This window comes from Phaethon lepturus, unplaced genomic scaffold, assembly GCF_000687285.1.
Source record: "Phaethon lepturus isolate BGI_N335 unplaced genomic scaffold, ASM68728v1 scaffold9419, whole genome shotgun sequence".
Classification (NCBI taxonomy): Eukaryota; Metazoa; Chordata; class Aves; order Phaethontiformes; family Phaethontidae; genus Phaethon; species Phaethon lepturus.
In genome coordinates, this window is record NW_010562723.1 from 27150 (window position 1) to 54555 (window position 27406).

General features: G+C 39.1%; 1 protein-coding gene across 1 annotated transcript in view; it reads right to left on the reverse strand.

Annotated features, from left to right (window-relative positions):
• CFAP44 (cilia and flagella associated protein 44) overlaps window positions 1–27406 on the reverse strand; it is a 43041-nt gene that overhangs the window by 6870 nt on the left and 8765 nt on the right. Inside the window, exons 10-29 of the mRNA XM_010294370.1 lie at window positions 26883–26930; window positions 25707–25806; window positions 24385–24479; window positions 21955–22164; window positions 20890–21000; window positions 19069–19221; window positions 17367–17585; window positions 16741–16886; window positions 15543–15813; window positions 12717–12772; window positions 12129–12291; window positions 11657–11787; window positions 10389–10585; window positions 9825–9990; window positions 8731–8908; window positions 4951–5454; window positions 3327–3530; window positions 2724–2919; window positions 1633–1737; window positions 7–137 (exon numbers count right to left, since the gene is read on the reverse strand). Coding sequence (XP_010292672.1) covers window positions 7–137; window positions 1633–1737; window positions 2724–2919; window positions 3327–3530; window positions 4951–5454; window positions 8731–8908; window positions 9825–9990; window positions 10389–10585; window positions 11657–11787; window positions 12129–12291; window positions 12717–12772; window positions 15543–15813; window positions 16741–16886; window positions 17367–17585; window positions 19069–19221; window positions 20890–21000; window positions 21955–22164; window positions 24385–24479; window positions 25707–25806; window positions 26883–26930 — 3384 coding nt within the window. The remainder of the gene's footprint in view (window positions 1–6; window positions 138–1632; window positions 1738–2723; window positions 2920–3326; window positions 3531–4950; window positions 5455–8730; window positions 8909–9824; window positions 9991–10388; window positions 10586–11656; window positions 11788–12128; window positions 12292–12716; window positions 12773–15542; window positions 15814–16740; window positions 16887–17366; window positions 17586–19068; window positions 19222–20889; window positions 21001–21954; window positions 22165–24384; window positions 24480–25706; window positions 25807–26882; window positions 26931–27406) is intronic.

The window sequence follows — 27406 nt, forward strand, 5'->3', positions numbered from 1 at the left end:
CAATACCTTTTCGGCCAAGGCATTATATTTCTTTCTGAGGTTAGCAGCAACTTTCTTCTCCTCTGTTAAAGATTTCTCAATGTCTAACCGCTTCTGCCGGAGCTGGATGGTGTTTTGGAAGAGTGCCTCATTGCAGTCTGAGAAGAAAAGAGTCAAAGAATAGTTTTGTTTCATTATGACTGTACTGTAGTTGCAAGCTTGAGCTAGTAGCTTCTCCTACTGTGCACATTGCCCAGCATCCTCCATAATAAGACCATTCTCTTGGCTCCCTAAAGTTTCCTCAAACCTAAACCACATGGGCCACGTTCCTCCATGAGGGGGTGAATGTCCTGGATGGATCTGTTTTTCTTTACATTCAGTGAAGACAGTTTGCTTCCAGAAGTAAGACTACAAGCATCAAAGCCAATATTAAAGCCAAGTGCTCAAAAGTAGCTTTTGTAAGTAATGCAGTCCCAGTAATTAATACATGTTACAGTACAGTATTCAATTATGTGAACATGTAGTTGTTTATCCATAGCACCCTCCTCTATAAATGATGAACTTGCTGTAGGGAGCATTTGTAGCTCTATTTGTAAACAAAGCTGTGGTTCGTAAGACCCGTTCCATTTGTTTCATGGTGAGGAAGATCTGTGAATTTCTAAAACAGTCATATTAATCAAGTCAGCATTATCAACCCAAATCAGTGGGCATAATAAAAAAAAAGGCAAAGCAAATTACACATAAAGAGACAAATATGAAGAAGCTAATGCAACATGTAATTTCCCCATTAAATTAGTAATTTGCACTTTTTCGATAAGTAAAAAGCCTTTTCATTTCTTCCCAACATTTCATTGAAAAAGGAGATGAATGAGAAGTTAATAAAAAATTCAATTTGTGAAAATGATGTTAAAATCCAATTTACAAAAATATTATAAGGTCATTTGTTGGTAAGTTCTAACTGAAAATAAAGCAGTGTTGTTACATGGTCATTGACATATCACTCAAAGATTTTTTTTTAAAAAACAACACCCTAATCTAGTTAAACTTATGCATAAGACAAGGGGGGGGTGGAGGTTGCTTGCCTTTGTTGAATGAATGAAGGAAGGAAAGAAGGAAGAGGATTTTTGCAAAGTAAAGCTCCTAACTTTTCAGATACTCATGGGAGCAGCCTAGCAACAGGCAATTGCTGCATAAATCCACGAGGTGGTAACAAAGAGCTTAATTTAACACCACGGTAGGGTCCCCGCAGAACTTCCCTGAGCAGGGATCTAGCTAGGCCAGGCAGCAGGTTTCCAGAGAGCAGTTACAGCCTTGCTCCAGCTCCACTCCTGAGAGGAGACTTTTCTCTCCAGAAAACAGCTGTGAAATGGTGAATGGTTCTTTACACAAAGTTATTAATTCTTAGTGCTTAGCTAAGTTTTATTTTTCCAAACTTTTTAATTAGGGTACCCTATACTACCAGCAGTTTAATGATCTTCACACTGAGATTTCCTGGGGAGGAACGCTGCACTGAGGAGGGGTACACACATTCTGGCCCTTAATGGCATTAATATGTGGTGAATAATGAAAAATTCTGTGTTTTCTTTTTAAACACACAATATTGCCCCTAAAGCTAAACAAGTAGTCAACCCAAGGAAATGATGGCTTAGGTACTCTTTGGGCAAATAGAGTCATCAAAGACTTCATCTTCAGATCCAGAATTTCTTTCATCAATCCCCAAGCTGGACTCTTCGTCATTCTCCTCTTCATCTTCTTCATCTGGAAGAAAAGGACAGTACTGTTGGCTTGCAGAACACCCCCAGACACATTAGATGTGCATTATGGTAAGGTGCTGGTGAACACAATCCAAATAATCCATGAAAGATCACCTCGGTAGTATGTGGATCCAGGTACCTTGTGCCTATTGCATTGATTTCATAATTTCACAGAAAGAAAAAACAAAACAAAAAAAAAAACCTGAAGAAGAGAGGTCACCTAGTAGTGCCAAATGCACAGACATGGGCACGTTTTTGGAGCTTCCTTCAATAATGTTTCCTCTCTTTATATGTGCTAGGAATTTAAACCTTGTAGGTTTACTATTCTGCTACAGAGATTAATAACCGAGCAAAATACAGCAAGGCACAAAACTGCCACAAAATCATCACTGCTGTCTGCACCTTTTGCTAATCGTGTCCCATTTAAAATCAAAAGCCAAGGTAGAGAGAGAGCACAAGTATTTTAGCTCAGTAAGACTGCCTAGCCTTACCAGTTTAAAACCGAGTCACTAAGATAAATTAAATCCTTTCATAATATGTTTAGTCCTGTGACTAATAGGTGATTGCAGATTAGGTCTATGATCTCTCATTAGTCAATGGACAGATTAAAAGGAGAATGTCATGAATGTGGCAGACTAATCATTTATCCATAGCGCCCATTGGTACAGCATAGGAAGTAGCTATTTAAAGCTTTGCCTCTTCATACCAATTATCAGTCCTCAATATTGATTTACAGGAAGTAAATTGCAAGAGCTGTCATCAGACCAAATGCAGTCACATTAGAAACTGAATTACACCATTGTTATAATTCAAAATGGCTGCCACAGAACATGGGTTGGTATATAAACAAATCTGGGTAAGTCTATGGTATTTTGAACTAAGTTCAGTGCTGCATGTACCTAGGACTCCAGCTAGACTGAGAGACATTTGCTTGACCACATGGAAGTAAGTGTAACAAATCCACAAAACAAAAAGAACAGTATCTCCAACCTGCTTCTCTTCCTACTTCTTTTTTTTCCATGCACTTTATTTTCTTCTTCAGAACTTTGGTCAGAAAATGGGAAAACTCATTGTTTTCTCCAAGGGATGCTCGGAAGTTGGCATAAAGAGCTTTCTCACATTCCTGAAGCTTTACAATCTCACACTTTCTATCCTCCATTTGTGCAAGGTACCTGTTCAATTTTGACTAAACAAACAAAAAACCTACTTCAGTTAAAAGGTACAACCCACATGTGTGTATATAGGATGTATCTGTGAAGATCTGGAAATACAAAACTTCTCACCCATGCTTCAATCAAGCAAAACCTAGAAGTATGTTCTTAAATTTAAGTATACTATTTGTCAATTATTCCACATCATGAAGTACCCATTAAAATACAACTGTTAAGATTATGAAAAGATTAACTATTGGAAGTTAAAAGTGACCATCGTAGGTTGACATCAAGAGTTTCTTGTTTTTCAGAATTTAGCACTAGTTGCTGGATCAGTACTAAAATTAAGCAAAGAGATGCCACCACTTACTTTATGGCCTGCTTTTGTTTCAAGCCATGCAGTAGTGGTACTGTTAAATCCAGAGACACGTGGCCTACTTACTTGCATGGCCTCCTGCTCACTGATGAGGTTGTTAACATGCCCCTGGAGAAGGTTCTCATGTTTCTCAAGGTTCTTCAGGATAAGCAGCTCTTCATACCACGTGATGTAGCGCAGCTCAGCAGTTTTCATCTGCACATCCAGCTTCAGTTTCTTGTGCCGCAGAAAGCGAAGTTCAGCATCAAAGTTGACCACCAGTGCGTTGATCTGGAGCATGTGAGAGAGTCAAGTGAGGAACAAGGAAAGCATTAAGAGTGAAGCCAAACATGTAAAGCTAGAGAAAGGAGCAGAAGGGGAAAATTGTCTCTGCCAAAGCAACAACTCACCCATACTACTTACTATGGATTACTGAAGCATTTAGAAAGACAAAGTTAATCCTAAATATGTCTTCATTCTCAGCACAATAGTAAAAGAATCACCAAGGCTTCACAGAAATGTTTTAGTGCATCCCATTCCACCCCAGAAGTATTTTACTCTTCAGAGAATTTTTTACAGTAGCCTGAAGTAGTTCATGTAACAACCCCAGCTGTAGCAATAAATACGTCTTCTGCCTTGACAGACTTCTTTCAGAACACCTACCAGCTCTTCCCTTACACATTTACAGTTAAGTCAGTACTAGCAGCTGCCAACACTAACTTATACATATGTGATGGACACAGCAGCATTTGGATATTCTCTCAAAATCTTCACACACCTGAACACAAAGGTGCCTGTGCTGGGGTAGACCAAAGAGTCAATGGCTAACAGCAGAAGCTAGAGAAAATACGGTAAGAAATGGAGCAAACAAGTGAACACTGGCTACACCTCTAGCACACTCCTCTCTGTACCCTCCTAAACTCTAATTTATGGACATCCTGAGCCTAAAGTGGTATGTTTGTGTTCAACAGCTTTGAATGGATTTTTCTTCCAGACTTCATCAAATTGTAGCTTCCCCCACATCCTAACGCTGAGTTCCAAAGCTTAGTTATTGTTGGAGAGGAAAACTATTTCCATTTGCATGTTTCAAGCTTTCTACATGGCCATGTCATTTCATAGCTCTCCTTCTTTTAAGAGGTGATTCCCACCTGCCTTTTCTATGCTATTCATAATTTTATCACCTCTGCTACAACCCTTTCAGGTTTCTCCTTTTCCAGGACAAAGATGCTTTATCCATTTAGATGTGCCTTTTAAAGCAGCTTTTCCATGACTAAGCCTTTTGGTTACTCTCTTTTGTACCTCTTCTAATTCTACAAAAGCATTTTTGAGACTAAAGGGTCAGGACTACAGTTATTTAAGAGCTGAGAATATCAGGAATCTACAAAGTTGTAGTGATGCTCCTTTTTTTCTCTTCATCACTTTTCAAGTAATTTCTAACATTTTACTTGTCTTTTTTGGCCACTAAGTTCATGGTTTCATAGAACAGTCAATAAGAAATCTAAGATCTGTTTTTGAAGTGATAGTCAGCACACAGGTCACAGGTAGGAATTTATACTTATTTACACTGTAAGTTTGCACCAGACAGCATTTTCCTGAACTTAAGAAAGGCAAGAGTAGCTGCAATCCTGAGAAAGAATGAAAGGGTTTTGGTTTTATTTCTGAGATAGTGGGATTGTTCCATCTGAAAAAAAACACCCTTTTGATTTCCTACCTTTTTAATCAAGGTCTCCTGCAAGTATAGGTTTTTTATCTTCTCCCGCTTTAAAATTTCCAGTTCCATTTCCGTTGGCTCTGCCTTCTCGATCTCAAAAACCTTTCGCTGCTCTGTGACCACAGATGATGCTATCTTCATTGGGCATGTACCTGCAGCCTGTGCCATAGGGTCAATCTCTTTAATGGAAGGAGCTCGAAGAAACCCATGCCTAAATGCATGAGATGAGGGAGACCCTTCCAGTTGTTCCTGGAGCTTTGCCTTGGCCTCCTGCTCCTCCTTGAACTTCAGGAGGGTATCACTGTCATATTCAAATTTTTTTTCTGGAACCTCATCTGGGTATAATTGAGGGATCAGGGGAAGAGGGAGATGTTCTGATAAATCCAAGGCTGCCTGTATGGATTTCAATTCTTGCACTAAGCACTTGATCTTATCAATAATAGAAACCTTGAGATCCCGCAAAGACATTATCTCTTTGTTCATATTCACTTTCCTCTTATGGATCTGCAAAGGAAGAACAATTTTAGTAGGATTCCCCAGGAATACTTACGTAGTACATACTCTTCCCCAACACAAGCAATGGTTAAGAGGCTTGTTATGCTGACTTTCCTTCTTTCCATACTAGCTTTCTTTTCTGTACCATCTCCACACATCAGAATTTTTAAACTGCTGTCTTTCAGTCTATGGTTTTAAAATCTTTGGAACCACTTCTCTTCCCCTCCACAGTAAACAACAAAGGTGTAAGAAAGGAAACAAGGCTTCCCCATTCTCTCAGTTCCTGACTTGATTGTGGGTTTCTTGACATGAGATGTTGATAGCAGTGCAGAGAGCAGACAGAGACTGTGAAAATAAGCTGTGGGTTTTAAAGGATTAGTCATTTGTGCTGTCTCTCATTAAATACAGAGAGTATCTCAGCTTTGATATATGGCCCTCTTTTCAGGCATATAGTACAAATAATACACTAACAAAAGGAAAACCAGGTATCTTTTAGTATTTTGTAAAGCAAGCAAGACAAAAGAAACATACCTGGGAGGACCTTTACTGTACACACTACCAAATGCACAGCTGTAAAGAAATCTAGACTTCTTTGACATAGTCATTGAAACAAAGCTGTTATCTCATATAACCTCAAAGATGCTGAAGAGGTCTTCCACAAAATGTAGGTTCTGGGAGGCAGATGAGATTCTCCTCTTTTATATGTGATGGCAAAGCTGAAATCACAGCTACTACAGGTGGTTAAAAGTGGAAAAGAGTTCTGAATTTTCAAAGTATAGCAGATAGTGAGAAGTCTTAAAAGCAAGAAAGTAACATTCTGTCAGATGCTTTTGCATTTCATAAAAGCCACTAGATGTCCAAAACAAATTCTCTCCAGGTCTTTCATCAACCCAGAGTCACAAAGTCAATTCAGAAGACTTTGTCATTAGCTGAATATTTTTTCTCTAACTCAAGATGAAGATCTACTAATCTAAAAAGCAACAGCTATGTCAGATGTAAGAGGTGGGAATTAAACAGCCAAGTGCAGCAAAACCTATTTGTAACAACTTGTTTGCATCTTGCTTGGCCTGTAGGCAGATCTCAGTAATAATTCTATATTCAGAATTCAGCAATAATAATTCTGTTTGACATCATTATTTACCTGGATGATGGGGAAGAGTGTATCCTCAGCAAGTCTGCTGATAATGCAAAACTGGGAGGAGTGGCTGATACACCAGAGAGTTGGGCTGCTGTCAGAGGGAGAGGCTGGAGGGATGGGCCAACAGCACCCTCATGAAGTTCAACAAGTGGAAGTGCAAAGTCCTGCATCTGGGGAGGAACAATCCCATGCACCAGTACATGCTGGGATGACCAGCTGGAAAGCAGTTGTGCAGAAAAGAACCTGTGGGTCTTGCTGGACACCAAGTGGACCACGAGTGAGTAATGTGCCCTTGTGGCAAAGAGGGCTACCAGTATCCTGGACTGCATTAGGGAGTGTTGCCACAGGTCAAGGGAGGTGATCCCTCCTCAGCACTGCTGTGGTCACCCCTGGAGTGCTGTGTCCAGTTCTGGGCTCCCCAGTACAAGAGGGAGATGGCACTACTGAAGACAGTCCAGTGAAGGGCCACTAAGATGATTAGTAGCATCTCTCATATGAGGAACAGCTGAGAAAGCTGGGACTGCTCAACCTGGAGAAGAGAAGGCTCAGGGGGGATCTCATCAATGTATATAAATACCTGATGGAAGGGTGCACAGAGGGTGAAGCCAGGCTCTTTTCAGTGGTGCCCAGTGACTGGCAAAAGGAGATGGACAAACTGAAACACAGGAGGCTCCCTATGAACATCAGGAAACACTTTTTTACTGTCAGGGTGACTGAGCACTGGCACAGATTGCCCAGTGAGGTTGTGGGGTCTCCATCCTTGGAGATATTAAAAAGCCACCTGGACATGGTCCTGGGCAACCTGCTCTAGACGCCCTGCTTGAGCGGAGGGTTTGGACTACACTGGAGGTGTCAGAAGTGTCTTCCAACTTCAATCATTCTGTGATAAGGAAATGCTGTATTAATTTACTCTTTTCATATGGAATAATAATCAAATGTGATCTAACAATATATTTGGCAGAAACTTCTCTGATCCTCATATAAGAAAACAACCCTATACACTAGCCACTTGAAGTAAGTGGAATTCTTCACCTGTATAAACCTGGAATTTACAAGAACTATTCCCTCTGTTTGCATTGGCTTGTCCTACTGACTTCGATTAATCACTGGGTATCTGGTAACATCAGCATGGCAATGAAGTACTGGAGCTCAAGCATGAGATCAGAATGATCCAACAAATCCCCTGAGACTGTAGTATTGCTTTTGTAATGCTTAGACCTTGCTATCAAAGCAACCCAGCCTAGAGGGTGCCTGAGATTAGGCAGCTGGTTCATGAGGGTAAGATGGGAGAAGATTGAAGGCCACTGAGAGTATAACTTACACTTTGCCAGACAAAGATAAACCATGCATTGAAGAGGCTCCTTTGTCAGTAAGCAAGGAAAGAAATAAGCCTTCCTACCAAAAAGCAACTAGACAGTTCCAAGTTCAATAGATATATTTCTTCATTGTTCTTTTAGCTAAAGAAATTTGTCACTCTCTTGCACTCCAGCCAAATAAAATGAAAAACAGTTCCTGTGAGAAAAAGGAAGGGGGGAAAGAAGTCACAAGGAAAGCAACAAAGATACTGCACAACATTTGAACTTTGTGTGTCTTTGTGGTTAAAAGACATGTGGTAGCTGTAGGAATCCTATCACAGAAAGGTGGCTCCAAAAGACCTGGTTTCTCAGGAAGATTCCAATGCTTAGTACCCAGAAGTAGTGATTGCCAAAGTATGAATATGGAAAGGCCACACTAGAAACACCTGTCCTTGCTCACATCCCTGTTTTTACAAAGGTATTTCATGGCAGGAGTTATTCAGCTGCATGTTTTAAGGAAAGCGTACCAGTCACTAGATGATAAGACTTTTTGAAGAATTCAGACAGATGTTCCTGCTAAAGCACTAGAAAAGCTAAATTCTCTTTCTCGTTTAAAAAGAGCCATCTGACAGTTACCCTGGATTGATTCAGGTTTGAGTTTGGTGAAGCACTAACAGTTCACAAGAGAAAGGCTGATTTGTAACTAAAGCTGACTCAAGATAGTCTGTCCTTCAAGGCCTCTTCCCACATCCACTTTGACTTCCTCTCACAAAATTTCTTCAGTGACTAATACAGTAACCTCCCTCCCTCAAAAAGGGCGAAATATACACATCAATGAATCAGTTTTCATACCAAGACTTCCAGAGATGTAAGCTGCATCACCTTCTTCTCTGTGTTCATACGCTTGTGTTCAGGGACTCTGTAGTTAGTGGCAGTCTTCAGCTCATAACATCCCATATTTTCCTGTGCTTCTCTGATGGCCTCAACATCCTTGGGATTCTCATAGTCATCACTGGGTTTGCTCTTGTATCTGGTAGGTACAAAACAAAGCTGAACTTTAAGACAGAAAGCATACGGAAGAACAAACAGGGTCATCTCATACCTTCTGATTTCTGCGGCAAGGCTTGGGAGGTGAGCTAGGATCAATAATCACACACCTCTTTCAGAAACCAAAGGCTACTTTGAGAAGAGTATCCTTGCACATTTGAACGAAACCCTCAGATTATTTTTTTTCCAGAAAAACTCTTGTAACATAGCTCTGCCAAGGGGCAGGTTAAACCTCTACACTCGGACTGAGTTCTGGGTTTAGCGAGTACTGCTCTCAGTCTGTGTCAACACTCCACCACCCTGCAGCACAGAATACCTGATCTTATTCTATTCTATATTGTTAAACACTTAATAACCTTAAAAAGCCTTGAAATCTGACTCTACATTGGTCATATTCTCTGTCATTCATCTTCTAATGAAGAACTTCTGTACTTTTATGAGCATTCAAAGATGTCATGCCTCTCAAGATAAAGACCAGCATGGAGCGTGAAGGCATATCGCAAACACTCACATAATGGCCTTGATGTTAGCACAACTGACCTAACCCAGCTGTTACAGCATCTGCTCTATGTCGTGCTAGTAGGGTTAACTGAGAGTTGACTGTAATGGTCTAGGTGTCACTCAGTCATGATTGATGCAGACACGTTTTTACTCCCTATCTGAAGATGCAGCTACCTAACCGAATTCAAGTTTTTTTAATATTTTAGAAGAACCATAGAAACTAACTGAAAGATTTTAATGCTCTCGAGACTCAGAGATACAAGAAAACTAATCTATTTTAATTACAACCATTAGAAATATAAAAAAGAGAGATAGTGCCATATGACAGCTAAATAGCATTACTTGACCTCAGACAAGAAGCAGAACTAAAAGGGCACAGAGTCCAGTTCAGGACTCACAATTCATCCCACTCTGCCTTCCTCTTCATGATCTTCGCTTTCTCCTTGTCAGATTTCTCAACAATTCTTCTGATTCGCTCACATTTTCTTTCTATATAATGCACGGTTGGCTTTCGGACCTCTGTCGTCCTCAGCTTTTCAGCCTCGCCCTCAAAAACTGTAGAACCTGGACCAAAAAATAACCATGTGAAGATGTAAACACCATGCAGCACAGCGCAGTCTCAACTACTGGAAACCTCCTGGCACCACTCCTGTAGAGTTGGTGTTGATCAGTATCGTTCCACTGCAGTGGATGTTCTGAATGTATTCAGGTTCTTTGACTTGACTCACATTCTACCCATGGCATTGCAGACAATTGCTGGCATTGACCTATACATGGAAAACTATGGATGAGTGTTACTATGGATGTAGATACTGAAAAAACATACCACAGTTATATTTCTTTACCTGTACCTAAAGAAATTATAATTTCTTTAGCTTGGACTCAGGAAAACAACCTGAGATTTAAGACAGAAACCATATTACTAATAAGATTTAAATAATCATCATTAGTCCTATGCATACGCCTTGTCTCTCTGATGATCTCTCCTTGATTTTCGGCTTGTTTCCATGCCTGTTTAAGTGCCATCTTCGTCCATGATGGATGTTCCTTATCTTGGTAGTATTTCTCAGACATTGCTAGAAGTCTGTATGTGGAAATCTGATGATTGCTTTGAATAGCATGAACAACAACAGTGTCAAATTCCAGTGAGTCCCGAAACCTGAAAAGCCAAATTAGACAAAAGTGTCTGATGTCACTAGGCACAAGCTACAATTTTTCCTTGACCAAAAGAATGTGAATAATGTAGTTTACTAATTGCACATACAATCATTACATGTAAGTTCACAAGTCGGTAAGTAATAGCATGATGACATCTGACACTATCTATTGACTTTTACCCAATCTAGGAATGGAGATGCTCAAGAATAAACATATTAAGACCTCTCCCAATATTGAAACTTGCACCTGGCTCTTCATGAGAATATCTTTCATCTTCTGTAAGGACTGACGAAAAACATGGTAATTTAAGTCTTTTTCCCAGTCACACACTGTGTGCGCCTAAGTTGTTTTTGTTATTGTGTATTATTTCTATTGTGTATTTATTTTTAGGAAGTCATATTTTGTTACATACTTAGATTCCATCACTGGAAGTATTCAAAAAACATGTAGATGTGGTACTTCAGGATATGGTTTAGTGGGCATGGTGGTGTTGGGTTGGTGGTTGGACTTGATGATCTTAAAGGTTTTTTCCAACCTTAATGATTCTGTGATTTAAGAAAACCAATTCAAAATGCACCTCATGCTTAAATTTGTGTTCTTGAGTAAGTTCATTTCATAAATTTAAACTATATAGGGAATGTTGTGTTAGCAATGATATTAAAATATCTGATAGACATGCAAGATGCCTGAAAACCAGGGATCCATTTCACAGATTGTTCTTCAAAGTTGCAACAAGAGTTCTTGGTTCTTACTTAACTTACTGACAAAAACCCATGCAAACTCAATCTCAAAAAACACACCAGTTTTCTTCATAAAGAAGCAAATCAGAATGAAGCTACGTCTTTGATTTTCATATCTGAGTTTTTACCAAAGATTCAAGAGAAGTAAGTACACCCAAATATCAATACATACTCTTGTGTATATTCCAAGTAAAATGAAAATATAATCAGAACAGAAGAAATATTGATGGAGGGGGTGGAAATCACATTCTTCTTGTGGCAGGTATAACTTTGTAAATGACAAGCCCCATGACATGCAAAGTCAGAAGGAGAAGTAGAAGAAAAATGGTTACTGATTTTGTAGTTTCTGTAGTCCAATCAAGTGTTTCTCATGCTCCCAAGCTAGCTCCTTTTGCACTAACTGGATTCTCTGTGCTGTCTGCCTATTCAGCTCCTCAAAGATCCTATGGTCCATCTCATACTGCTGCAGAAAGACAGAAAACCCAACGTCAGATTATCTTGCCTACTAGGTTTTAGTAATAAATACTTTTGCCCAAATGCCAGAGTTCCATGCACATCAACACAATCCTTCATTTCAGGAACTATTCAGATCTCTACAGACAACCACATTTTTCCCACATGCTTCTTAAATGGCACAAATCATCAGCTGTAATTCAGAAGTCCCAGCAAAATTATACATTCATAGAACTACCTTAGGGTAGTTGAACAAAGGGTTGGACATCTTTGGTCCCAACACATCGGGCAGCAACATTTGAGAAGAAGGTGCCTCTAAAGGTAAATGACCCTTACAAAAAACTGATGTACCTCTCGGGGCAGCTGCATGTGCTTAGGCAACTCCTGATTCTTTTGAAGAAGAAAAAGAAACTCGTGCCTCAGTGCAATTAACTCCTCTCTTTTCTTGTTTTTTTTTTCTTCAGCTTCCTTCATTATACGTTCATACTCCTTTTTCTGCTTGACTTCCTCAATGCTGAAAATGCATGAAAAAGGAAACGGTGTTATCTCAATAGAAGACAAGGGAGATCAGTTTTTGTAACCTTTTAGATTTCCTTGACAGCCTTAAACTCTCAGTGAACTCAATGGCTCTGAAGGTAACTTAGAAAGGAATCATCTTCCTGTATATTTGTACAGCCCTAACATCATGGGGCTTTGACCTTCACCTTGTGTTGTCTCTGTTGTCTGAAATTAAGTCTTAGAGTACCATATTTGAATTACTACAACAGAAAAGTAGATGAAATAGAAGGAAAGGCTGAAAACTGTCTGTGTAACAAAGAATTGACCCAAATTCAGAGTGATCAACTTTGTCCTCTTAGGAAGCAAAAAGAAATCTGTGATCTGAAGAAAGAGCTACCAACACTTGAAAATCTCTTTCATCATTATCCAAGCATCTCTTACTTGTAGGCACTGGGATCCTCAATGTCTTCAGTAGCCTTCTCCTTCTCAAGACCACTCTGGAATAAAAATGTTGTCTTGCCTTTAAACAAGCAACAATAGTTTCAACAGACAATAAAGCTTTACAAATATTAAGACAGAGCTCCCATTGCCTCTCAGAAAACTAAACGAAACCTTCATGATCAATATTGCTATATAGGCCTTAAACATCAGCTTTTAATGTTTCAAGAACACGCTGGTTTCCGCTGGGATCAAGTTAAATTTTCTTCACAGTAGCTGGTATAGGGCTATGTTTGGGATTTGTGCTGGAAACAGTGTTGATAACACAGGGATGTTTTTGTTATTGCTGAGCAGTGCTTACATAGAGTCAAGGCCTTGTCTGCTTCTCATCCCATCCCACCAGCGAGTAGGCTGGGGGTGCAGAAGAAGTTGGGAGGGGACACAGTTGGGACAGCAGACTCCAACTGACCAAAGGGATATTCCATACCATATGATGTCATGCTCAGCATATAAAGTTGAGGGAAGAAGGAGGAAGGGGGGATGTTCAGAGTGATGGCGTTTGTCTTCCCAAGTAACTGTTACATGTGATGGAGCCCTGCTTTTCTGGCGATGGCTGAACACCTGCCTGCCCATGGGAAGTGGTAAACGAATTCCTTGTTTTGCTTTACCTGTTAAACTGTCCTTATCTCAACCCATGAGTTTTACCCTTCTGATTCTCTCCCCCACCCCACCGGGGGAAGTGAGTGAGTGGTTATGTGGCACTTAGTTGCTAGCTGCGGTTAAAGCACGACAGTCCTTTTTGGTGCCCAACATGAGGCTCAAAGGGTTTGAGATAGCAACAGATTTGATTGGAATGTGGTAGATTTAATTTACAGCTATTATTGCTGTTTAGCTATTAATCGGCAGGCTCCTGTGCTTACCATGGGGCTTGCTTGCCTTACTGTATATTAGAGTCTAGTGCTCATTAGTGGCTGCTTCTTGCTTTTGCTGCTTGCTGTACTGCTTATCATCTTTCTCTACTGTGCCTGGGAACATTTTCATAACAGCAATGGTTTACATGTAAAAGAACTAATGAAGCATAGTTCTTAGGGACAGAGAACACAAATCCTATATCCTGTCCATCAGCATTAACCATTACATCATTGCTTGTCCTAACTTCACTCTGTCCCATAACATCTTTGGTTCTCTACCCCTCAAACCCAATTCTCTTGTCTGCCCTCACTGCCAGGTTGACAAGAGACAACATATCCTGGGCTAATTCCAAGTTACATGTGTAATTCATCTGGTTTGCTTCTGCTGACTGCATAATGGGTTCACAGTTATTAGCTGTGAAGAATGACAGATGGATGGACACTGCAGTTGCACAAGCCTCATTTCCCTAGGCAATCATGCTCTAAAAAAAGAGGAGAGCCTATCACCCTACAGTGAATACAGTCGTACTAAATTGTTCTGTAATTTAACTCAATTAGTTTCAGAGGATTTGTATTTGATTCTCTAAGAATCTCATTAAGTTTAACGAAGATGGAATTTTTAAAATCTTCCACATGACTTAAAACTAGAATACTTAATGAAGATATACTTTGATAAGGGAAAAACTCTATTAGGATCATCATTAAGCAGTGTTGCTAGCCTGAACAATAGAAGTTGAACATAAAGATGTTTATATAGAGTTACTTACATACTCAAAATGTTGAAACTGTATAGATGCTTTGTAATTGTATATTAATCACTGCTTGTAATACTGGAGCTAGGAAGGCCCCGATATCACAGGTTTCAACCATTCACTTAGTTTAAGAAAATTATTTTGAATCTTTTATCAGTGTTAGATATTCTTGTGATACTGGTAAAGAATTCCAACTAGTCACAAACAATTTAACCAAATGATCAAAATCACAATTTCCTCTCCATCTCCCTTGTCAAGCATCTTTTAAAGCACAGTTACCAAATAATATTAAAAATATTTAAAAGTTGTATTTGTTTTATGTTGACACTTTCAAGATTTTTACTGTACTGAATGTTTGTCTAGTCCAAAATTCATTGTGTGTGATAGCACTTCTTTACTCAAAAGGTCTCACTGCTTCTTGCAAGCTATATTTGTTTAATTCAGGCACTCAAGAGATCTTTTTTTAAAAATTCAATAAACTCTGAACATTTTCAGTAGGTGAGTTGACACTGCTCTCTTCTTGTGTATTATCAGTAGAACTGTTATCAAGTTCCAGCGTCATCTCTTCAAACACACTAAAAGTTATGAGCTTTACCGTGATTACAGGGACACCTGTAGAATCATTACTGCTAACGCTGTCCAAGAGTAAAAGAGCAACAGGGTCAGTATCATACTGTGTTATTTTGCAAATTTAAAAAATCCAACTTTTGAACTGTATATGAATGGTACTAGATGCACTAAGGAAATATACATTTGGTATTCTCCAACATTATTTCTAGAGTCCCCATTCAGAGCAGAATCATACTTTACTGGAATTAAATCCAAGACAGGTATTAAGTATGACAAATTTTGTGGTTCTTTCATTCTAGGAATGTGCATGATTACACCTTTGAGTGGAAAAAGACTAGTAGAATATTACATATGAACAACATATACTATGCTCATTTGGAGAAAAACACAAAACATTCAGAAGGAACAATGCAGTCATAGTACCTGTTTATTAGGGAATGTTTTGCAAGAGTTCTTCCTCCAAATTGTTTGGGAAACCTCAGCTTTTGCTATGAAAGATCTATGATGCCAAATAATTGAACTGGATTTTGCCCACCTGCATTGTAATTGATTCATTGTAAATAGGCCTAATTCAGTGAAAGAGGACAGCAACTTACCCTAGGAGAGGGGATTTTGGCTTTTAGTTCTTTGTGAACATCCTCTGGAGACAAGATGTTGAAAGTAAAAATGTTTCCATCTCCACCACAGGTAATCAGAAACCTATCATCATAACTAGAACAGATACCCTGGATCTGGCCATAATCATTGTCATGTACATTGAAGGACCAGTATTCCTTCAGGGTATTCACTGAGAGGTCTTTATCTTGGAGAGGATAAACACGCAGTGCACCATTCTGCATCCCACAGAACATCAGTAGTCTGCTGGTACTGTCAAATAAGCAATGAGAAAGAGTAATAACAGGCAACTTGTAATGAGTAAGGCCACAGCTCAAATGGGATTCTTCTTTAGAACAGGTAATCTATCTGAATAAATGTAGCTTTCCCAAGATTGTATGCTGGGAACAAAGTATTTGGACCATTTAAAGTATGTGTGATACTACTACAAACTTTTTTCCAGTTAACTGGCTGCTCAGGAATGTTCCAGCATTTGCTGAGTATCATGGAACTGGTCTCAGCCCTGAGTTGTGCAGGGCAGCAGACACCAAGTTCAGAGCTAGAAAAACAGTTTTCACTCCCTGCTCTCCATCTAGCATGGATGGTGATGAATGCAGCCAGCTGTAGATTAAAGCCTGAACTAAACCTGCTTCCTTAGATGCAGATCATGCCTAGCCTTACAGGGAACCTAATATTGGGAGTCTGAAAATAGTTTACCCTTTTCATTCGTACAGTTCACAGAATGTCCTGAGAATCATAGAATCATAGTCTGTATTCTTTGCACAAGAGGGATGGACTGATCCCTCCATGTTCTCCTTGGGGGCTAACTGTGTCCCTTCTTTGCTAATTGCCAAAAGGAACTGCTGTTCTGATGATCACAATTTGCAGAGACTTCTAATGGGTCTCCTGGAGATCTACAATCTAGGATGTTTGAGTCCTAATCAGTACTTAATTAGAAATCAGTCATTTTCATCTTTCAAGGGCTTTTAAAATTTTTAAAATTTTTTTTTAAATGTCACAGTGCCCAACTTTGTCCATTAGGAATGTTAAGTGAAACTCAGTGCCAGGAAAACCAGGGAGAATTCCTGCATACAGTTGACCCACAATTAAAAAGGGACAAAGCAGTGTACCTTCCTCCCTTCCAAGTTCAATTTCATCAGGTTTTATCATGAAGCTAACTGTTACACTACAATGTTTTACCAGAAGGAGATTTGGTGGATGGGATTGTTGTCAGTGTCCTCAATAGGAATCACTTCAAAGGGTTCATCTCTCCTGTTTTCAGGGTCATCTTGGTGATCATTTGAGGAGAATTCACAATGATAGAGGAACCCTGAGTCATATCCACCCTGAAGAGGAGAAGGACCATAAAGAAATGGTAACAAAAGAACACTGAAGCAGCTGACCAGGCAAATGCAATTTTCAGAATAATTCTTCCTTTCTTAAGGATCTACTATAGGATAGAAAATGTTACTTCCAAACATCTAGAGATCCTATCTACCCACAGAGAAAAATCTATCATGATCACTGGCATTACAAGCCATCCAACCAATATGTTAAGATTCTACCTTGTGCTTGTGAGGGAACAGCTTAGTCTTTGTGCCCATTCAGGCATCACCAAGAAGCATACCTATCGGAACTTTACTGAGCAATCTGAATTGGAGTGACACTACTGATTTACTTCACAAAGACCACTGAAATGATCAAGTATGAAGGGGATTCCACGTCCTAGAGATAGCAGGTTTCGAATCATAAGTTTTCTAAGGCACCCTGATGTGAGGGTTGCCACTCCTTGCAATCCTGTCAACATGAAATAAAAATTGATTTACCAAGGAAAGCCAAAATTTTCCTGGTGCTGAATAAAACCCACAGAGGATGGGACTGGGCTCCTCTGGTATGTAGAGAGGTGGCAATGGCTCTTCTTCGGATTCCTCTTCAGGTGGCTCTTCTATCTCCTTTCCCATCTCCTGTTGCTGCTTTATCCATTCGAGCTTTGCTTTCTTCTTCTCCTGCCTTTTTTTCTCTCTCAGTGCAATCTCCTCTTCCAGCTATTACATCAAGCAGAGAAACATAGAGACACGAAACCCAGGCACTCCATGCATTACTGATTGAAGGAATCTCATAAATTAAATCAAAGGTGGTCCTGGCATTATATATATGGAATATCTAGAGAAATCTCTTTTCCTTCAACTAAGCAGAGATCAACCAGACTTCATGGGAGTCTCCAGTGAAAATGCCCCATTTCCCTCCTCCAAAGAATTTTAACTCATGGCCCTTTGAAATAGAAACCATTCTGCATGAGAAGCAGACTTCAGCATTTCCTCGGAGAGGTTATTCCCCAAATTAACCACTATTAGCATACTACTTCTGCAGAACTCCTAAGCCCTGTCCTGTGCCTGCCCAGGAAAAAGAAAAGCACTGGAAAGCTGAACTCAGATTCCCAAGTTCTAATGCGTCATTGAAGTAGAGTAAAAAAGAGAAGCTGTAAGAGACTTTACTTCTGAATAATGAAGGGAAGACATTTGCGGATTTATAAAACCTTTAAAGCACCCTTTCCATTCAAGCCTACTTTAGCATAAACAAACATCAAACATTCTCTAAAACATGATCTTCCTAAGAAGCTATTAGATAGCAAGTCATAGAGAAAGGTCTGGAAAGGATCTCAAAAGAGCATTCTTCTGCCCGAAAGCTGAATCAGCTAAGCCTTAAATATTATCAGCTAATGTCTGTCTGAGCTACCCTTTAAAAGTCTGCTACAGGGACTCTACAACCTATGCAAACTATTTCAGTGCTTCACCACCCTTACTGTTAGAAATCTTTTCTTACATCTTATCTAAAATATCCTTGTTGCAACTTATTAATTATTGATCAATTCCTAGAGGAAAAATAGAGCAATTGATATTCCTTCTCTCTGTAGAAACCTTTTTTATTTTTAAAGATTTATAGTGTCTCCCAACAATATTATTCTCTTTTGACTAAAAAACCAAAAACATTCCCCCGCCCCGCCTCCAAAAACCCAAAGCCAAAAACCGCATACAGATTCTTTCAATCTTTCCTTACATATGTATGCTAGCTTTGTGATCATTCTTACGGTTCTTCCTGTGAAAAAAACACAAAGAAATCTTTCTCCTGAATGCTGACTTCCTTCTAGTTTTAAGAAAAAATGAGCCTTTGCCTGCCATTCAGTAATATGCCACTCAGAAGACAGGAGCAGTTAATAGAGCAAGCAGAGAAATCACAAGTTAAAAACAGAATCAAAGAGGCTGTTGAATTGTGGTGGATTGAACACGGGACTGAGAGCATGCTCACTGGAGTTCTGCTGGTGTGGTGTATGTTCTATTTGAATAGACAAACAATAACTTGTAATTTCAAAAGTTGAAATTCAGCCACAAATGGACTCTACCTGGCATTCCCTTTCACGAAGCCTAGCAAAAATCCTATGATGCATTATAGAGACTAGAAACCTTTTTGGGTAGTTTTGTTCTCTGGCACATGAAGAACATAAAATTCCTCCACAGGAGAGTTCTTTACCTTGATTTGGGATTTAATACTATAAAAATGAAAGTACTGCGTTGGCAGGTTTTTTATTTGATAGGTGGACACTGTATCCTGTTCCTCAGGGCGAGGGGCAGGAACCTGGAGAGCAAAGCCATTCTCACAAAGGATGAGCAGCGTGCTCTTTACCTGTACGAAAACACAGAAAATACAAGTATAGGGCAGAAACATACATGGAATTGAGAAAAGTGGGAAAAAGTTAGTCAGAAGATACATAGGCACAAAGCCAAGCTCCAGCCACACGGCATTAAGTCTAACTGTGCTCTTATTTAAATGGACACTTTTAAATGGACATCAGAAATCAGTGGGCTTCTTTTATACTATGTATCCTAGGCAAAGGTAAGGAATTGAAGAAGTTCCTTCCATATACAAAACAGCTATTCTTCTGACACTGTCTAGCTGTGAAGCAGCATGATGATATTTTGGCTGTTTGGTTAAATTAAAGGATAGATCTGGCCCAAAAGTTAGGAGCTGAGGTTTTGTTTTGGTAAGTGCTTGAAAGTTCATATGTTTCTATACTAATAAATCCCTTATATTTTCAAGACTCAGAATCTTGCTAAATACTATTTAGCTTTGAGTTTGTTTGTTCTTTGCTGGTACCTTCCAGGTCCTTTAAAATGCAAAGTTAGGAAGAATAGGTGAGGTAAGGGTAATAATTATTTAGTGTTTCGAGATTTTAAAAGGCAAATCTGTATTTAGTTTCAATTTTTTAAGGGATCTGGAGAATAGAAAAGGTTTATTTTCTCTGACCCATCACTAAAAATGTGTAAAGGGGGCATATTAGAGTTGCTACGGAAACCTCACCTAGAAATTATATGGTTCTGATGTCTATAAAATCTCAGCCTTACAAACGCATTCATTAAATGTATAGTATTTAATCACCAAGGTGGGTTTTTTTTAAGAGGAAAAAAAAGTAGTGTAACACTTAGATGTTTGTACTATGTTTAGTAAGTGTTCATAACTAGCAGTGGAGACCTGATACTGGTAGACAAAATTACTCAGAGGGAACCTAACATATCAAAGACATGATGGGTGCTTTTTTAGGAATACCTTGTCCTCAAGGAAAGGACTCAAAATGCAGCTATCAGATCAAGATCTGTCATTTCTGCAGTAAGATAGAGTTCATACCAGCAAGAGTTCTTTTGCCAATGCAGTTTTTATCAGTTCCCATGAACAAGCAGTAATAGCTACACTTTGCCACTGTGCACCAGTATAACATATCTTGCTGGCCACTTTGTCAGCATCTAAATGTAATGAACAATCTCCCTTTTAAACAACAATACTGGATCAACCAAAACTTCAGCAAAAATCTATTTTAATATGTCACCAACACACTTCAAACACAGAGCGTGAATTCCAAGAAGCACCCAAAAGCTTTCTTAATGTGGTCCAAAAGCTTTGCAAAAGCCTGTTTTAATATGAGCAAGAGGCACAGGCAATAATGCTCAAATAACTCTTTTCTCAAAGAAGACTAAGACCTTCCAAAAGCTAAGGCACGGGCTTGTTTTTTCAAGGCAGGATCTCAAAAAGCTGAGAAAAAAAATTGTAGTTTGCATATGTTTCTGCTCTTTATTATCCAAAGTCCAAAATATGCCCAAAGTGACTGAAGCAGAGATAAGCTACACAGAACCTCTCGTTCTGAAGCAACATGAAGAACAAAGTAGGAAAACATCTTTTGCATTGTCTGTAGAGAACATGGCTAGGGTCATGGATCTTCATTTATTTTCATTGGAAGTTCTTTTCAAAATTACATTTTAACACTGTGGAAAGGAAAGAAAACAAACATGCATTACTCACATGAGAAGGTGGAGACCACTGTAATGCCTGCACAGGCCCAGGGACACAGATGAATCCAATTGGCTCATATTCATCTTCAACAGCAAAAAAGAAAACAGTTTTGTCTTTACTCTGAGAAAAAAAACCACAAAGATGATGACTGAATCAAAGCTGACCAAAAATTCAAAAGACTGTAAGTACTTTATGACATAAACACATACTTCAAATGTTTTGTGGCTCAACAGGGGGACTTACAAGTGCCTCAGTACTTAGAATTGGATTTCCATGATGATTATGGGGAGGAAATAGAAATCCTGCCCACCTTGCTCTAGGGCCCTGAGTGCACCCATAACCCTTAATCACCCTAATGGGCCGCACCTGGGATCCTAAGCCATGCACTTTCTTGCCTATCAGCCCAGGAGCTCCTTTTAAAGCTCAGGCTCAGGACTGATTTTTCAGGTGAGGCAGCACAGGCTGATTGCCCCAGATAACAAGAAAATCCAGAACTGGTACACAACACGATGCATTGCTGCTTAAACCCTGCAGTAAGTGACATGCATGGTGATTTAGCTCAAAGAATGCATAACTGCAAATGCACTGATCATGGCTGAAGGCTAGCTTTTAAAAAGAGAGACCACATTGACTGGAAATCATCTTGAAGACTAGCAGGCACACTGACAAACTAAATGGTTGATCCTGTTGTAAGGCTAAGCAGTGCTGGGTAGCAGCTGGAGTGCTGCCAAGGTGGTGTATGAATGGACATGCTTTTACTAATTCTAAGATACTACTAAACTAATTCCAAAATGAACCAAATCCATCTTCGAAGGGTATTACAGTATTCACACTAAACAGTTCAGTAATTCACAAAATGAATTGTATGAACTGCACAGCTGCTTTCTTTCAGAAAACAAATATGAGTGCAAACAGATCCTTCTCTTCCCTCAGCACTGCAGAGAACTGCAAGAAGCAATCAACAGCAATAACAGAAGTATAACTGTGTTGTCAGTAAACAAACTTTACCTTATCTCTTTAAATAATCTCTATATTTGTGGCTTAATAAAAATAACCAAAGGAAGTGATACATACCCCTGTGGCAAACACATCTCCATTTCGTTCATATGCCAAGGCTGTAACTGCACTAGCATGAGGTTTGAAAGCTTGTTTCAGATTTATCTTTGCATTCTCTGTATTGGTCTGTCCTGCAAGAACAGGCAGTCCTTTGGGATCATAAACTTCAATTATGCGGACAACACCATCTTCAAATCCCACAGCAATTAGACCTCCTTTAGGATTTACCTTTGAGTGGAAGAATGAAGAAAAAAATCACAGTGTACATCTGAGAATTTGTATGGCACATGCTCTGGTGGTAACCTGTAACTTATTTTACATGGAAGTGTTGCTAAAGCACAAAGAATGTTTCATACATGGGAAATGTTGTTTACTCTCTCTAATATGCTACCGTAAAGGGAATGGGAGGACTGGGGGGTATTTTTTGGTTTGGATTGTTGGGTTTTTTTACGCATAACATGCCATTGAGACTGGAAATGTTAATGAGGATGTGGTTGTAACGTCTGAAGAAGACGTAATTCATACTGATATACAAATACATCAGTAGCTTCCTCTTAAGGAGAAAAGCTTGAACTCAAAAAATGAATTATTATATAACCCTGAATATAATATTGGGCATCGAATGTGGGTATGACTTTTAAAGAGGTGAGGGCACAGACTTGGGTCTGGCTGACTTCATGTAAAGTACAGTCGTCAACAGTGACAGCTACTTGAGATGGAAAGAGGAACCTATGGAGTCTTTATCATAGGCCCTGTAAGTAAGCTGATTGCTAACAATGTAGACAGGCTTGAATTGTGAGAGAGAAGAGTTAGCAGAAACAGGCCTGTGTTTTAGCTGGATCTAGCTGGACTTGCAGATTTAGCTGATATTAGCCATATATGGTAGTGTCTTGAAGTGATTTACAAGCTGAGCCAGCTTCAGACATAGCACAGATCAATATTAATGCACACCATTAATTCCGTATCTTTCCTCTACTAGAGAGCCAGCACTTCAGATGTGGCCTCCCCAGTGCTGAGTAAAGAGGAAGGATCACCTCCCTCAACCAGCTGGTAATGCCTTTCCCAATGCAGCCCAGGATGCTGTTGGACTTCTTTGGGTGCATTGCTGGCTCATGGCCAGCTTAGTGTCCCCCAGGATCACAAGATCCTTCTCTGCAGAACTGCTTTCCAGTTGGTGGGCCCCCAGCCTGTACTGGTGCCTGGGCTTATTCCTACCCAAATGCAGGACTTCGCATTCGCCCTTGTACAATTTCATGAGATTCTCCACAGCACAATTCTCCAGCCTGTCCAGATCCCCCTGAATGGCAGCACAACCCTCTAGAGTACCAGTTTTCTATGAGCTGCGAACTTGCTGAGAGTGCACTCTATTCCAGTGTCCCGGTAATTAATGAGGAATATTGGCAACCCCTACGGGACACTGGCAGAGACTTGCCTCTAACTGGACTTTGTGCTGCTGATCACTACTCCCTGGGGCCCAGCTACTTAGGCAGTTTTAAATCCATGTCACTGTTCACTTATCTAACCTGTATGTTGCTAGCTTGCCTGTGAGGATATTACGGTATACAGATGCTTCAAAGTATATTGGATGAAATTTTCTTAGATTAATAGCACAGATTTCCAAATACATTTGAACACCTTAAGCTGTATGTAAGTACCTAATGGGATTTTAAATGCAGCTAGATAGACTAAGTACCCTTGATATTTCAAATTGTGTTTAGCACCAACTTTTGTAAAACTGAACTGAGTCAGTTTTGTAATGCTGTACAATTTATTGTGGCAGTCAGCTTATCTCTTGAATGTATAGGTCATCACCTAACAGCATCCCTGAAAGTCTGCACGGCCAGAATTATAGTACATGAGCACTATCCCAGTGTTACCCTCACTTTGGAAATTCAAGTAAGCACCTTCCCCCATAAATTTGTTTATAATTAACCCACCAGGCTTGCTATGCTTCCTCAAGAATATAACTAGACACTAGTTTAATTAAAATTAGCAAATATGTCTGAAAGTGGTAGACTCCACACTCCACAAATGATCAGTTCTGGCAAGTTTTTTATGATTTATCTCCAAATGTTTGTGGATTGTCTGGGCTGTCATTTCGAAATGTGTTAACTAACTCATGTTAATTGACAATTACTCTGTGTGGGTTAAATAGAAGCTGTTAGTCTATAAACTAAGACTACTTCTGGGACTGAATACTGAGATCCGATTTTAAAACTGCAGGAAGACACAAAGTAGGATACCTGATAATCCACAGTAAAGTCAAACTGTACACGTACTATATACGTGCATACTACTCACAAACTTATATATACATACGACTACAGTAAATTCCACTATGGCCTAACAGTGGCTTCTTTAAGGTCTTGTATGGTGAGCAACTTTCTTCATGCTGGCACACTTATAGGCCCTTTCTGATTTTTTGTTAACACACTAGCAAAAACTCACAACACGAGGTGCCCATGTCAGTGCTGTTCCTCCTTGTTTAAACTTAATTTCACTCAGTTGACTGTTGCTGATGAAATCATAGATACGCACTGACCCTGTGTGGAGAGGCCACAGTAAGAATTTGTTTCTTGCAACATCACTTACATTTTAAGATTTATGGAGAAATGCCTATTTATTTGAATTAAAAGGTGGATAGAATGTTATTAATTTTCCTCTTTGAGTTCACCTGGAAAGACATGACTGATAGTTAAAAAGTACCACAGCTAGCATGGTGCTCATGAACAGAACATAAGCTTTCTTCTCTCTTTAACTTACACGCTCCCAAGAGTTGTTGGGGCTGAGGGATGCAAGAAGTCCCATGCTGACCACCATGTGTAATTTTCAAGTAATCACAGAACTGTGGCATACTGTAAAGAAAATCTGTACTGACATCATAGGAAAAGATGATATGCTACTACTTGAGATAGCCTAGGGAGGAAAATATCTAAATGGATGAAAATGGGAGATTGTCCAAAGAAAAGTCAGTTTCACCAGAGGTGAAATTAATAGACTCATAGACACACATATTGGTCTGCATAAAATTCCGTTCCAGCTGGCATATACCCTTAGTGTCATTTGCTCAACTGGTAGGAGTTTGTCTTCGGGCTAGAAGAGCATGTACATTGTGTAACACAGACAAATGTCAAGATACTGCTGACAAGAATTGAGTTAAAGCATTTTCTGGGAAGTGTAAATAACATTGTTAATGTTCTGGCCAGTGGTTCTTCTTTCAAAGCATGATAAAGCTAAGTGAGAGAGGCCCAAATTGCAATATTTATATAAGTTAAATGAATATGTCTGTAAATACATGTTAGCTGTTATTGAAAGCATGATAGCTATTGCATTTTCTAAGAAAGCCACAAATATTAATACTCACAATGCCTTAAACAGTGCTAGAGATGTATGTAAATTCCTTACAAAACAAAAATTCCGACACTTATCAATCCAGAGTCTTAAATACAAGTGCGTTTATTCAAACCAAATGTCTCATCTTTTCAGCTGTTCCTTCAGAACGAATAGAATTTACAAAGTTTCCCATTAAAAGCTTCTCTTGTCAAAATTCCAGGCTTTTAAAATGAAGCAGTTTTAATGCATTATATCAAAATGTTAGTGATTTGTCTTAACTATTAAACAAGTTATCCCAGGAATAACAATTGTCTGTAAAGTGACTTTTCAAAAGCAAATACACAACTTCAGTTCAAAACAGAATAGTTCCAAACCAAGCACCATTGCTCTTTAAAAACAATTACAGTGGTGTCAGAGGAAAGGAATAGTGTACTTACGGTCAAGAGCAGTCGTGGCCATAAGGTATGTAATTGGAGAGACACTCATGGCCTCAATCCTTCCAGAGTGAAAGGTATACATGCACTCTGGATCATGGGTCTGCAGTGAAAAACAGAAGAACAGAAATTCTGCTACATTCTGGAGCTGCACTTACAAGGTATTACCAGCCATACCTACAGTGAACCTGAAAAATCAAGACAGGTGCTGTTTGTGTGAACAAAATTTGGCATTCATGAGGTACCTATGTGCAATTCCCTTTTTTTTTTCCTTATTTAACTGTTCATAAGAAGTTCACAAGCAAAATTAGTGTAGGAACATTAAGTTAATTTAGAATTCCACCATTTTCTACGTGAAAATAAAGGGGAATGCCTTTCATTAAGTGGTTTCAGGTTTGGAATTAGTATTTTTAACAAAGAGCTGTTGCTCTGAAGGCAAAGAAAATGCTCTCAAGCCTAGGGCTTATGCTGCCTGGGAAATCATTTCATCATCCAAGGAATTCTAGGTTTTGCTATACATTTTTTACATTGGTTTCTATAGTATGCTTTGTTCATCTTTTATTTACCATAAAATTATTGGGACATAATTTTACCTGTTACCACATAACTTTATTCCACTCCAGGGGATTGTTCCCATTTACTTTAATATGTCTGGAAGCATAAATGAAATGCCCCCATTCTAACCGTGTCAGCTATTTCTCCACCAAAAACATCTCCAGCAGTAACACTAATAACCAGTAGGATGGTTATTAACACGTGAAGTGCATTTCATCTTCTCCTTGTTTTCCCTAGTTCTTTATGTCATTTAGAGACAACAGTAAGGATTGTTTCAAACACCTATCTAGATAGGATATATCAATACTCCTTGAACTCATTTCCTGCATCCATGCAACCTTATTACCAGTTTATGAGGATAAACTCCTTTGAGGTAACTTGAATTTGGCAGATAAAATTTCAGGAATCAAAAATCAAACTATTTTTTTAAATCCTGCAAAATCACTGTAATCAATAACATTATGAAAATAAATTTTTAAGAAAAATAATCTGTTTCAATGCTAAAATTTTCAACTGTGCAGCTTCATAAAGCACAAACTTCATTGTATATGCATCTAGTATAGTTAAAGGAAGTTATTGCAAAAGAATTGAAGAAATCAGAACTAAAAGAGAAGACAAACTTACCATATTTGAAAAAGTCAAATCTAGCTTCCAGATTGCTCCATTGGTATCCTGAAGAAGAAAAAACAAAACATGTAACCTGAATATTTTCAAACTCAATTTGGAAATAAAACTGCCCACGATGACTCCTTAAAAATTCCTTAATGATTATCGTTGTGAAACTGAAACAACTGAATATGGTGATGTTGGTCCTATCAGTCCTATCCATCAGTCCAGGATGACCAGAACTTGGACAATACCTTTTGACATTCTTCTATTCTTATGCAGTTCTGGCTTGGAAAGCCAGTCTCACATGTTACTATATACTAAAAATATAGTGTGGCCTAGCATAGAATAGTTCAGCTGGAAGGGACCTACAAAGGTCACCTAGTCCAACTGCCTGACCACTTCAGAGCTGCCCAAAAGTTAAGGCATATTATTAAGGGCATTGTCCAAATGCCTCTTAAACACTGACAGGCATGGAACATAAACCACCTCTCTAGGAAGCCTGTTCCAGTGTTTGAAAGAAGATTTTTTATATATAGATA